Genomic DNA, 13,735 nt, shown 5'->3' on the forward strand with positions numbered 1-13,735 from the left:
GGCCTAGCCAGCGAAACCCACATTCTATGACAGAATAAAGTTTAAAAATTCATGGAATGCAAAAACACAACAGTATTGTGATTTCTGTCTTTTCCCTGTCTGCAATAAAATTCTTTTGAAATAAGACAGGAACATCTTATAATCCTGCAATAATTTATTTATTTGATCTAATGGAAGTCATTACTGGTGCAGAATGAACCTGCAACAGTCATACATTTTAAAATTTGATACACTTTTGATCACCTCAGTTCAACAGGAAGGAGAGGCACCAGGTTATTTTAGAAATCACGTATCAGATCCCTGACATTTTGACTAGGGAGCTGTGCACGCTGATGCTCATACCTACCCACACTCTTTACGAGAGGTAAAATTGTTCTACTTGAGGAATTTTGCTTCCATTAAGGAGAAAGATTAGAAAAATAATTATTATTGCCATTTGAATTTGTTAACTAGTTTTGCGTCTAAGTCCCTTGCACAGATTGTTTCCCTGCCCATATGGAACTCCCAGATCTAACAGCAACAGATGAAGGCAGCTGTGGACGACAAGATAATGACAGAGACCCACCGCTGCAGTAAATTAGGGATCTTCAAGAATTTGAACACGTTTCTTCAAGATAAACCAAATTTAACAAGAACTCATTGTCAAATGTTACCTGTTTCCTGATAGCCTGATAGCCAACCAGATTGAATGGCCTTCCCTTCACCCCCCCTATCGACATTCCGTAGGGATCGCTCCCTCCGGGACACCCTGGTCCACTCCTCCATCACCTCCTACTCCTCAACCCCCTCCTATGGCACCACCCCATGCCCACGCAAAAGATGCAACACCTGCCCCTTCACTTCCTCTCTCCTCACCGTCCAAGGGCCCAAACACTCCTTTCAAGTGAAGCAGCATTTCACTTGCATTTCCCCCAACTTAGTCTACTGCATTCGTTGCTCCCAATGTGGTCTCCTCTACATTGGAGAGACCAAACGTAAACTGGGCGACCGCTTTGCAGAACACCTGTGGTCTGTCCGCAAGAATGACCCAAACCTCCCTGTCGCTTGCCATTTTAACACTCCACCCTGCTCTCTTGCCCACATGTCTGTCCTTGGCTTGCTGCATTGTTCCAGTGAAGCCCAACGCAAACTGGAGGAACAACACCTCATCTTCCGACTAGGCACTTTACAGCCTTCCGGACTGAATATTGAATTCAACAACTTTAGGTCTTGAGCTCCCTCCTCCATCCCCACCCCCTTTCTGTTTCCCCCTTCCTTTTTTTTTCCAATAAATTATATAGATTTTTCTTTTCCCACCTATTTCCATTATTTTTAAATATTTTGAAATCTTTTATGCTCTCCCCACCCCCACTAGAGCTATACCTTGAGTGCCCTACCATCCATTCTTAATTAGCACATTCGTTTAGATAATATCACCAACTTTAACACCTATGTGTTCTTTTGTTCTATTGTTGGTGACATCTTTTGATGATCTGCTTCTATCACTGCTTGTTTGTCTCTACAACCACACCAACCCCCTCCACTTCTCTCTCTCTCTCTCTCTCTCTCTCCGCCACCCCCCCCACACACCTTAAACCAGCTTATATTTCAACTCTTTTTTGGACTCGAGCTCAAGTTCTGTCGAAGGGTCATGAGGACTCAAAACGTCAACTCTTTTCTTCTCCGCCGATGCTGCCAGACCTGCTGAGTTTTTCCAGGTATTTCTGTTTTTGTTTTAGATTGAATGGCCAGTCAGCTGCCAACAGGAATGTCATTGGTGGAAGATCACAGTCCAGGGCCCCCAACCCAACCTTCTCCTGCATTTCACGGGGCACAAGTTTGTGCTCGGCAGACGGGCACGCGCCCAATCTGCTCGAGTGAGAAATGACGCGCGTCGATGTCGGCTAAGCATGCTGATGTCAACGCGCACCGTCGCGCGATAGGTCGGTCAGCGGGCACGCGCCAGAGCCGGCAGCACGCCCGCCGACGATCAAAAGGCCTGTTACGGCCGTTAAGTAATCAATTAACTTACATGTTTCGCCACCCGTCCAACCTGACGGGCGGCTCTGTGCCTCAGGGAGACGATGAAGCATTCATTCCCACGCATGTGCAAAGTTCACGCTGAGCCCACTCGCCATCCTCCCCCCCCCCCACCCCCACCACCCCTCCAACCCCCACCACCCCTCCCCGCCCACACAGGCAGCACTCAGCGCCCTGCCGCTCGCGTTCCATGCTGGGTGGACCTTAATTGGCCCGCCCGGTGTGAAATCGCTGTCCGGTGCCAATCGCGGGTGGCGGTCAGCTTCCCGACTAGCCCTGCCCACCTCCGCCAAGCCCACCCGCCAAGGGCAAAATTCTGCCCGTGCGGATGTGGAAGGGGAGGGTTTAAAATCCCCCAAGTTACACTGTTTTGACTATGCAGCTTGTCATTCTATTAGTTTTCTGGATTACTTTTCTGCAATGGGTTGAACACGGTAAGCATAACACATGGATAGCTGGGACTCTTTGAATTTGATTTTAGTATTTTTGAAAATCATTCATGTGTCGCACAGTTCTCCTTCTTTACTTTTGTCTGTCATTGTTTTTCCTGCGCTTATTTTGTTCAGTGCATTCCATTAGTTCTGGGCTACCTGTTTATATTCTACTATCCCCGCACCCCCCCAGCTTACTATTATCTGAACATTTGAAACAGTGCAAATTAGAAACAGCAGGAAGTCCTACATCAAGCTCATCGCTCAATCTGACACTTCAAACAAGTATTCATTCTTCTCTATCCTTCAGTTTCTCGCCCATTCTTATGTTTGACTTTGAAACTCCCCAGCTTTGAATTTAATTAATAGCCTTTCATGTGGAACATATCAAATGTTATTTTGGAATATAAATACACAATACCCCGTAGGATTCGCCGCCATCTGCTTGGGTTGTCCCTTGTCCCCCACCCCCAAAAATCTAGTGGTTGCTCAAATGATATATACCCAAGTTTAGATGATGTGTGACTTGGAGAGAAACTTCGGGTGATGGTGTTCCCAAGTACTTCCTGTTGTTGCACTTTGGGAGAGTGGAGGTCAAGGTTTTGAGAGGTGAACCAATGCACAGAAGTTCACACTTGTAAGATCCAGTGTTATTTTAAAGTGTTTATCAAACTTTTTGCTGTTTAGGGTAATAGAAGAGCTATGTTTCATTTACATCATAATGACATTATATACATGTGACAAGGTAACGCCTTTTGGAACGATTTCTGTTATTATCTCATGTATTTGAGCTGGGGAAAATGAATATATCATGAACCATTAAAAGACAATATAAATCATTCATTGATTTGGTTAATCCAGTAGTTTATGTGGGAACTGCAGCTCCTGCATTTTATCTTCATACTACAGGAGGTGGGGGATCTCAGATCTTCCCTTTAAAAATTATTGACACACTGTTTTGTTCATTCAATGCAGATTCCTCCCTCAGGAAAGCACAATCTGCCTCCAATTGATGGCCCAACAGATTCTGAACGTGGTCCAATTCTCCCTGTTCCTAAAGGAATCCGGCCTGTGTTGAGCAAGTACAGGATTGAGGTAGGCAACCCTTAGAACATTGTCATACTCAAAATAATACATTAGGCCTGGATTTACCCATCAGCAGCACACTACACACACACACCTGACCGATCTTGAGAAAAGCTGTCTGCAAAGATTTAGTGGGTTCTCAAACATGGATTTCCTCTGTTGCAACATGATTTTGAGATTGGCACCATCTCTGGTATCTAGCAACAGTGCAGGCAGCAGACAGGCTGATCAGCCAATCATGTTGAAGAACTCTCATAGGCTGCAGAACAGGAAATAAAAAAACCAGAGATAACTCACCACAGTTTAATCATTACGCAGAAAGCAAAATAAAGATTGGGGCATACGCTTGGGATTAAGGTAGAAGATGAAATATCATAAACAAATTTTTAAAAAAGAAAAAGAAAAGTAATTTTCCTTATTTTAAAAATCATGCCCATTTCAGTTGTTCCTCTAAGGGAATGAAACCCCATATTTGTAAAAAGTCAACTTTTCAGTACCTTGCTGTGCACTGTTAAAAATGAGTTATGCCTGATCAAACAAGGCTTAACATTTCAGATAGCTTTTATAGAGAGAAGCTTGAAGTCCAAAACAAATTACTGATTCTGTATTGATTACATCTGCAAGGATTGCAACAGTTCACCCTGTCGAGCAGCAGGGTATGGCTGATAGCAACTTCAGGATTTTTGTATTCAGCTGCGCCTCTTCGGTTTCCAAAAGCTGCTGTCAATTTAACAGAGTAATACTGGGGAGTGCTGGCAGCCTCCCCATCATTACAGCCACAAACTCCAGAAAATAATTAAATGGAAAAAATCACAGGTTAACATTTGTTGAGTATTTACAGCTCATCTCTATTTGACCTGATTGCACTAGGAGTCAATCAGACAGTACGCTTGAATGGTTCTGAAGAACGTTAATGTAATGGTTGGGTTGTTGCAACAATCTGGCAGCTTTCATTGCAAAAGTCAGACAGAGGGAGATGCTCTTTCTGAGTGATGTAGTCAGTGGAGGGTGGAGATTTTGGGGAGGGGCTGTGTGAAAATAAGCTATAAACTGGGCTAGTCCAATGTTATGGCACGTTGGAATATTGGGGTATTAGGCCATAAAGTGGTGGAATGTGAGCTTGTTCCCACAATTAAAGCCCCAAGCTTAGGTAGACTGTTCAAGAAACACACCAAGCAGATATGGGGCACTTCATCAGAGGAAAGAAGAGGCAGGTGACTTAGACTGCCCGGCCTTCTCCACTCCTAACAGACTTAAGAACAGCATTGTCTATCTAATCTCCATAGGAAAAAAATAGATATGAGTATAGAAGCATTGAAGGCAAAAAAAGCTGCTTAACTTTGTTCTGCACTGATGTTCATCCAAAGTTAAAAGGCTTATTTGACCTTTCTTTTGGATTGAATGAAGAGCTCACGTGTGATTCAAACAGAAGTCTGAAGTCTGATTACTACAATACGTGAAACAGGGTCTTGATTCAAGGCAGCAAAAACTCTGATCCTGAGCAAGAGGGCAAAATATACACAAACTGCAAGGCATGACTTGTAAATGTTAGTTTGTGTTGATATGGGTGTACATGAAACCATTTTCTTCTTTTTATTACTTACAGATTCTCTTTTGGGGTCTCAGGGATCTCAAGCGTGTGAATCTAGCACAGGTTGATAGACCGCGAGTTGACATCGAATGTGCTGGAAAGGGTGTGCAGTCTGCGGTCATTCAGAGCTACAAGAAAAATCCAAATTTCAGCACTTTGGTCAAGTATTTTGAAGTGGTGAGAACTGACTACTGCAATTGTCTATAATTTACATATAACTGTGGGACATTTAAGTCACGTGGCCTATGCTTTATGCCAGATAGCATTTTCTGCCAACAAATCTGCTTTTAACCAGTTCAGCATATTGTTTTCCTGATCCACAGAATAATTATTTAACATAGCAGAGAATGATTATCCATCATATTTTGAAGATGAAGCAAAAAGCTAGTGATTAAAGTTGGTGTCCATGCCCAGGATTGCATACTTTACGATTAACATATGAAGAAGGATGAGAAGGCTATCAGATGCATCAGTGCACGTCCTATGATGGTGCAGCTCCTTCCTCAACAGGCAGTAATCTCCGTGGAGGCAAAAACAGAAAGAAGAGAAAAGCCTGTGGCAGGAAAATCTCTGGGAAATTTCTCCCCAGTCCCTCGGGCAATCAGGTCATCCATGATGCACCACTAGTGCTTGCAGCTTATCAAAAAATCACTGATGCACTGTCTGCAATGTTCCATCTATTCTCCGTCAACGACACTCAGCCCCGGGAAATGTTACCTTATGATTTCATGGACACACTGGAAATATTCTGAGGTTCACTGTCATAAAAGTTAACCCCTCGAGCAATTTAACAAATCGCCAAATCTGCAGGCAAATAGGCTGCCAGCACTTTTCATATCCACTCATTTCTAAGGTGCAAAGGTCAACAGCGATCCATGACTGAGCTGTGACAAATTCACCAAGTGTGTAGTTGGAGTGTATATTGATTAGTTTGTTATTCAGACAAAGTTTCATTGATCCATTAGGATACAAGCTATTGATTGAAAAATCCCTTCAGTAGAATTCTAAAGCCTTCAACAAAATTGAAAAAGTCAGTCACTTTCAACCCAAGAAATAATGTTTAGAACATACATAACTTATATTGATGGCCTATGCACCAGTGGACTGTTTATGAATTGCCTTATCAATTGACCAGAGCCCTTGATGTCATGCTCAAAAATACACCTGAAGAATAACTATGATGATGGGCAGAAAATTCCATATTAAGCCAGCCACAGGGAGTGACTTAGAAATTGGGTAACGTGCTGCTGCACATGCTTAAAGACCATGGAGAATTGGTCTGCTGCCCTCAATGCAGGTGAGCTGCGGACAGCAGTCGCAACCCCAGAGGAAAAGCCCTGGTTGCTGGGGTAGCAGGATCGGCTGGGTGGGGAGCTCGCCAACGGTATATCATAAGCAATGGGGGACATTTGGCTGGGGAGCAAGCATGAGCCAGCAGCAGCCTGCAGATTTAAGATGGTTAGACGGTCCCTTTCCTCCTGGCTCCACACACAGATATTTTGCAATTACTTTTTTGCCTGCAGCCTCCAAAAGTCCCTTTAAATACAGCTGATTTGATTGCTTTTCACCTGAGAAGTTTGTCAGGAACCAACTTCATAACTGACACTGAAATTGACATTAGTCTCCCCCACACCAACCCCAACCTGTTTTTCACCAGATAAAGGGACGCCCTGCATCCAATTTAATTGCCAATAATTTCAGAATGGATTAAAATTGTCCTTGTAGAGATAGATCACAGGGCCACAGGAACTCTAGTTAAGAATGCCTTTAAGAGCTCCAACCTACGAAACAGACGTAATAATAAGATCTGAATTAAGATCCTTGATGTCAGAATAAAGCGAGACCATTGTTTGGCTATGGTACAGAAAGGTATCGAGAATTTTATATTAAGGGGCACCTAGGTATTCTCACTCCAATCCTCACTGACCCTAGTCTCTTATTCTCATCCCTGTGGAGCACTTCCAACTATTGATCTGGTGCTGCTGGCTACATGTGGAAGTTATCATTCTTTCCCAAGGAAGATGCTACTGCTGCCCCAGATGTCTCAGCTAGCAGCCAAACTGAGGCTTGGTGAAATCCATCACACATGTTCCTGCCCTATCTCAATGCAGAACTGGGAAATGAGCATCATAATGACTCCAGTTGTGTGATAACTTCACCTTATTCTCTGGTATGGCAAGCATGCTGTTTCTATTAACATTTTTATGATTCTAATAGGATCTACCAGAGAATGAACTTCTTCACCCTCCTCTTAATATTCGTGTGGTGGACTGCCGAGCTTTTGGCAGATACACACTGGTTGGTTCACATGCTGTCGGATCCCTGAGGAAGTTCATCTACAGGCCACCAGACAATAAAGTTCAGAAGTGGATAAATGCAGGTATGTTAAAACCTAGGAATTTTTCATGTGCATGCTCACTTTTTCCAAGTGTTATCCACCTGGAAGTTTACCCCTTGCACATATATATAGTTAAGGTCACTCAGGAAAACAGGTTTGCCGGACCATGGGGCTACAGGAAGCCCTTTGGGCTGACATCGTAATTTCCCCGAGTCTTTCTTCGCAAATACCACCAAGGCCGTCTTCAGGGTACATCTTGTGTCTGCTTCTGATTGCGTTGCTTTGCTACCCCAATTTTCAAAATAAAAATTAAGAAAAAAAAAACTAGCATGGGAAATGAAAAACGATCTCCATCATAGGAGGAGATGTTAACCTCAGCTTGAAATATGGAACACAAGAGAAACTTTCCAGACTTGTCCTGCATGAAAGAAATCAGAACTAGCATGAGTAGTCAACTCCAGGCCATTCATCCTGAGAAGCCCTGGGCAAACCCTGTCCTATATCACTTGATTTATAAGTGCCTTGGTAAATTTATCTCTTCCCATTTCAACAGCAAAGTTAGTTTATCAGAAGAATTTCACAAGCTATCTGATTTGGGTTATTAATTGCTAAATATTATTGTTAAACATTTTGTATTCAATCTGACTTCGATTTTGTGTAACTGTAGGTTATTTTTACTTTATTATAAGTTCCATGTTAATTTTTAAGAATTTAGCTGGAAGTGTGTTTCATTTCTTGATCTCAGGGTGTTTATTTTTGAAGTCCAAAGCTACATGTTTTAGCTGTAACCAGGATTCCTATCTCCTAGTATAGAATTCCTAAACTGATCTGAACAATTGACTACATTTTCTCTGATTATAGAAATGCACTGTACCTCTCTTATCCATATACCCTTTAAACAATTATAACTTAATGCAGAAAAACCCTACCTATGAGATATATCATTAAGTTTAATATAGAGATGAGGGGTCTGTTTTTGACACTTGTTTAGATATAAATGGGATTATACATGAGTATAATAAGAGATGTAAATGTTAACTTCACCGATCTTGAACACCTGGCAGGAAGCCACACTAAAATGGTTGGAGAAATTAACATGCTCGTTGCAATTTTGACAATGTGGGATCCATTGAAAATAGGTAAAATCAGCCCTTCTATGTTAGCAATTTTTCATTGTATTTTTGAATGTTCCCCACTACTACATTTCTATATTTGAGAAAAAGGAGCCCTTTCTTTAAATAAATGCCAACAAGCCACTGGTTCAAGGTATGACAGTTCTCTGAATGTAAAGAACTGGTACCTGTCTCACATAAGACCATAGACCATTGGAGCAGAAATTAGGCCATTCGGCCCATCGATTCATGCCATTCAATCATGGCTGATAAGTTTCTCAACCCCATTCTCCCACCTTCTCCCCGTAACCTTTGATCCCTTTACCAATCAAGAAGCTATCTATCTCGGTCTTAAATACACTCAATGACCTGGCCTCCACAATGGCAATGAATTCTATAGATTCACCACTCTCTGGCTAAAGAAGTTTCTCCTCATCTCTGTTCTAAAAGGTCTTCCCTTTACTCTGAGGCTGTGCCCTCGGGTCCTAGTCTCTCCTACTAATGGAAACATCTTCCCCACGTCCACTCTATCCAGGCCTTTCAGTATTCTGTAAGTTTCAATCAGATCCTCCCTCATCCTTCTAAACTACATCGAGTATAGACCCAGAGTCCTCAAATATTCCTCATATGTTAAGCCTTTCAATCCTGGGATCGTTCTTGTGAACCTCCTCTGGACCCTCTCCAGGGCCAGCACATCCTTCCTGAGATACGGGGCCCAAAATTGCTCACAACATTCTAAATGTGGTCTGACCAGAGCTTTATAAAGCCTCAGCAGCACATCCCTGTTTTAATATTCTAGTCCTCTTGAAATAAATGCCAACATTGCATTCGCCTTCCTAACTACTGACTCAACCTGCAAGTTAACCTTAAGAGAATCCTGGACTAGGACTCCCAAGTCCCTTTGCACTCCAGATTTCTGAATTCTCTCCCCATTTAGAAAATAGTCTATGCCTCTATTCTTCCCACTAAAGTGCATGACCTCACACTTCCCCACGTTGTATTCCATCTGCCACTTCTTTGCCCAATCTCCTAACCTGTCCAAATCCTTCTGCAGCCTCCCCACCTCCTCAATGCTACCTGTCCCTCCACCTATCTTTGTATCATCTGCAAACTTAGCCAGGATGCCCTCAGTTCCTTCATCTAGATCATTAATGTACAAAGTGAAAAGTTGTGGTCCCAACACTGACCCCTGCGGAACTCCACTAGTCACCGGCCGCCATCCTGAGAAGGACTCCCTTATTCCCACTCTCTGCCTCCTGCCAGACAGCCAATCTTCTATCCATGCTAGTACCTTGCCTGTATACAACAACACTCAGATTTCCAAAACCCCAAACTTGTAACATACAAAGTCACAATCATGTCTGTTTATTTAGCATAGGAACACAGGATAGAAACCCTGTAACCTTCCATGTTGTTTAATGCAATGCTACTTCAGTTTCTCAGTATCCTGGATATGATTTTCCAGCATTAAAATATGAAACAGTTTCAGTCCTTATCGGTAGGATTTTCCATTCCCACTCTATCCAATTTCAGGTCAATCTGGAATGGAAATGTGGCATATCCCGTCATTACTGCCATAGCAACACAATATATTCTGGTGTCAAAGTTTGCTATGACAGCAAAGGAGGCCTTAAGCATTAGAGTAATCAATTACTCTTACCCACCAGCCTCCGCAGGCAAAGGATCATTCTCTGCCATTTCTACCAACTCCAGCATGATGCCACAACCAAACATATCTTCCCCTCACCTCCCCATTAGCATTCTGTAGGGACCGTTCCCTCTGGGACACCCTGGTCCATCACGCCCATCTCCTCATCCCCTTCCCACGGCACCTTCCCATGCAATCGCAGAAGATGCAATCCCTGCCCATTTACCTCCTCCCTCCTCACTGTTCAAAACCCCAGACACTCCCTTCAAGTGAAGCAGTGCTTCACTTGCACCTTCTTCAATTTGGTTTACTGTATTTGCTGCTCCCAATGTGGTCTCCTCTACATCGGGGAGACCAAACGCAGACTGCGTGACCGCTTTGCGGAACACTTTCTTTCAGTCCACAAGCTTGACCCAGACCTTCCCATCGCTTGCCAATTCAACACTCCACCCTGCTCTCATGACCACATGTCCATCCTTGGCCTGCTGCAATGTTCCAGTGAAGCTCAAGGCAAACTGGAGGAACAGCACCTCATCTTCCCACTAGGCACTTTACAGCCTTCCGGACTGAATATTGAGTTCAACAACTTCAGACTATGAACTCTCTCCTCCATCTCTACCCCTTTTTTAACCCAATTATTTTCTTAAACTTTTATTTATTTATTCATTTATTTATTTCATCCTTTTTCCCCAACTGCACCCTCCCCCCACCCTCCTACCTACCCTCCCCCCACCCTCCTACCCACCCTCCCCCCACCCTCCTACCTACCCTCCCCCCACCCTCCTACCCACCCTCCTGCCCACCCCCACCACACAGGGCCACCTGTCACTTGTTTTTATGTTGTGCTTTCACACAGCGCTGACCCGTGTTCTGCTATTAACACATTTTGCTACCTTACCTAAGTGCCACAATCAGCACCATCTTTAGTCTTTAACACTACCATTACCACTCACTTTGTCTTGTGTCCATGACATCTGTGTCAAATCTCTCCTGAGCTCCCGCCTCTCCCTGACCTTCTATTTGGCTCCACCCGCTCCTACCCAGTATAAAATCCATCACGTTTCTACCTCTCTCCAGCTCTGAAGAAGAGTCACACGGACTTGAAACGCTATCTCTGTTTCTCTCTCCGCAGATGCTGCCAGACCCTCTAGGGCTTTGCAGCATTTTCTGATTTTTATCATCGATTACTGAGATGCACTTTGCAAGAAACAAATCAAAAGTTTTCATTTTCTCTGTTACACGACAGCAAGGGGAGAATTTTCAGGTCAGCGTGTGGGTTCAGGCCCCGCCCACTGATGTATAAAATAACGCGCGGTGATGTCGGGCGTGTGTCCCCATGTCATCGCGCGTCATTCCCATCCTTTGTTTGGCGTGCATGTGCTGGAGTCGGCTGCGTGCCCGCCGAACTGTCAAAAGCCATTTAAAAACCAATTGACGTCGTTATAAATGCTGCCTGTCCAACCTTAAGGCTGGTGGGTGTGGGGGGAGGTGGGGGGGGCGGTGGTGCGGGGGGGCAGGCGAGGAGCCCAAGGGGCCTTCACGTTTATCATGAAACCTCATCCACGGGCGGGATGAGGGTTCTATTAAATTAATAAGTAAATTTTGCTCACTTCATAAACATATCCCAGCTCATGTGACACTTTGCGGTAAACAAATTGAAAGTTCTCCTTTTTCCCTGAAGCTTGTGACACGACAGCAAGGGGAGGATTTTCACATCGGCGTGTTGGGGGGGTGGGGGGGAGGCCCGGTAAATGACGCGGCTCCGTGCCTCAGGGAGACTGCTGCGGTCTTACACGCGCATGCACGATAAAGCGCAGGCCCCGACTCTCCCTCCTCCCCCGCGCTGAGCGCTACCAGTTGCGCATCACGCTGGGTGGGCCTTAATTGGCCCACCCACATAAAATGGCGGCACATAGCCGACCGCGGGTGGCGATCAGCTTCACGCCCGCCCGTGCCCGCTCCCGCTCGGCCCGCCCGACAGGGAGAAAGTTCTTCCCCGAGCGTACAGCTGTTTTTCTCTCTTCCCCATGCAGTGGCTGTGGGGACACCGCTGGCACAAATATTTAAATGAGTCGGATCTCAGCGAGATCACAGCGGGGTGGAGTTCCGCACTCAAGGAAATTGTGGTGGGCAAATTCCACCCGGCCCATCGAATCAGAAATCTGGGCTGATATTCGTTAATGGACATACGTCGTGAAAGTCGCTCATTTATTTCTCACACGGACGGGTGAGTTGGGCCCGGTTTTTGCATGTCCCCAGTCATGCTTCTCGAGAAAGGAAGGAGCGTTTGTAGCTGACTTCATGAAAGGCATTTGGCTCCCCTTTTGCCCAAACCTTTTCAGGACATAGACAAATGAATTCAAAGTGTCATATTTTCATGCCACATTATCAACAGTTTTGATGGGGCCCCTTTTGCCCATCCCCTACAGCAATGGACCAGGGTTGGAATTGAGTTTCACTCAGTCCATCTGATAAGAATGAAATGGGATGAAAAATGTATATCAGCACATTCATCCTGGATAGGTGATGCGCATTTATACATGGCTGGTTGCTTTAGGCATTTACGGTAATTATTGTCGATCGGGCGAGGAGTATATAAAAAGACAAGAACCGAAGAGGGCTTAACGGAGAGAAATTCAGACATGTTTGTTTTTTTGGTGAAAAGTTGATGTTGAGGGAAAATTCCGGGTTACAAACTCTCACATCGAATTTCTCCCCGGATTGTTTCCAGTGGCTTCCAAGTATGCGGGTCACCTGCCTCAAATAGGCGTTGACCCAAGAACTTCAGCATCAGCCTAACCTCGGCTCTTATAAGGGCTGCTAAAAAAAAAAACCACTGCTAACAACAAAGGTAATCAAACTGCTCCCGGTTCCACAAAACTACCGTATGTCACTGCCATCCCAGGCCTTCCCCCCCTCCACTTTGTCTCTCCCACCCCACCCCACCATCCCTGCCCCTCCCCCCCACAAGCCCTGGCCCACCTCCACCCCCAACCCCCCCAGGACCTTTCTGCTGGTCAGCCCAGCGTCACAGAGTTGGGGAAATTCCTGAGGCCCCAGTCAGGGATCACAATGCAGCTCACCTGGTTCTTGTGTCTAATGCCCCAAGGCCCAATTTCAGGCAGTCCTCAGGCTGTATCTTTGTGTGGGCATCCATACCGCCCTGCCTATATTGCACCGGTGACCAGTGCATGTTGAGCTTCCACTCCAAAATATTCTTTTCTCTGTCATATTTTTAGATTCCTTTTTTTTCTCTCTCTCCTAAGTTTAGTCAAAATAGCTGTGTGCTTTCAGACCTCTGCCAATGGCTTTCTTGGCCAGCCCAAGGTGTGTGGGAAGGCTCCCAGGAGGACTTAGCCGGTGTTGTTTTTACTTTTGTGGAGCTGCTTGAGAGGGTGACCTTAAAAACGAATGAACTCCGCCACCACACGCTCCAAATGTTTGAGGGGGAAAAAAAAAACGTTCCTGTGACATATTATTACGGAATAAAGTTGTGGACTCCTTAGTGCT

The 13,735-nt window shown here is 44.7% G+C and overlaps 1 protein-coding gene across 2 annotated transcripts in view; it reads left to right on the forward strand.

The window, feature by feature from the left end:
• The window catches only part of otofa (otoferlin a), a 480,240-nt gene that overhangs the window by 373,056 nt on the left and 93,449 nt on the right, over positions 1 to 13,735 (forward strand). For both annotated transcript variants that reach the window (XM_041188008.1, XM_041188007.1), the window contains exons 28-30: positions 3,426 to 3,545; positions 5,143 to 5,304; positions 7,345 to 7,507. In XM_041188008.1, coding sequence (XP_041043942.1) covers positions 3,426 to 3,545; positions 5,143 to 5,304; positions 7,345 to 7,507 — 445 coding nt within the window. The remainder of the gene's footprint in view (positions 1 to 3,425; positions 3,546 to 5,142; positions 5,305 to 7,344; positions 7,508 to 13,735) is intronic.

This window comes from Carcharodon carcharias, chromosome 5, assembly GCF_017639515.1.
Source record: "Carcharodon carcharias isolate sCarCar2 chromosome 5, sCarCar2.pri, whole genome shotgun sequence".
Taxonomy (NCBI): Eukaryota; Metazoa; Chordata; class Chondrichthyes; order Lamniformes; family Lamnidae; genus Carcharodon; species Carcharodon carcharias.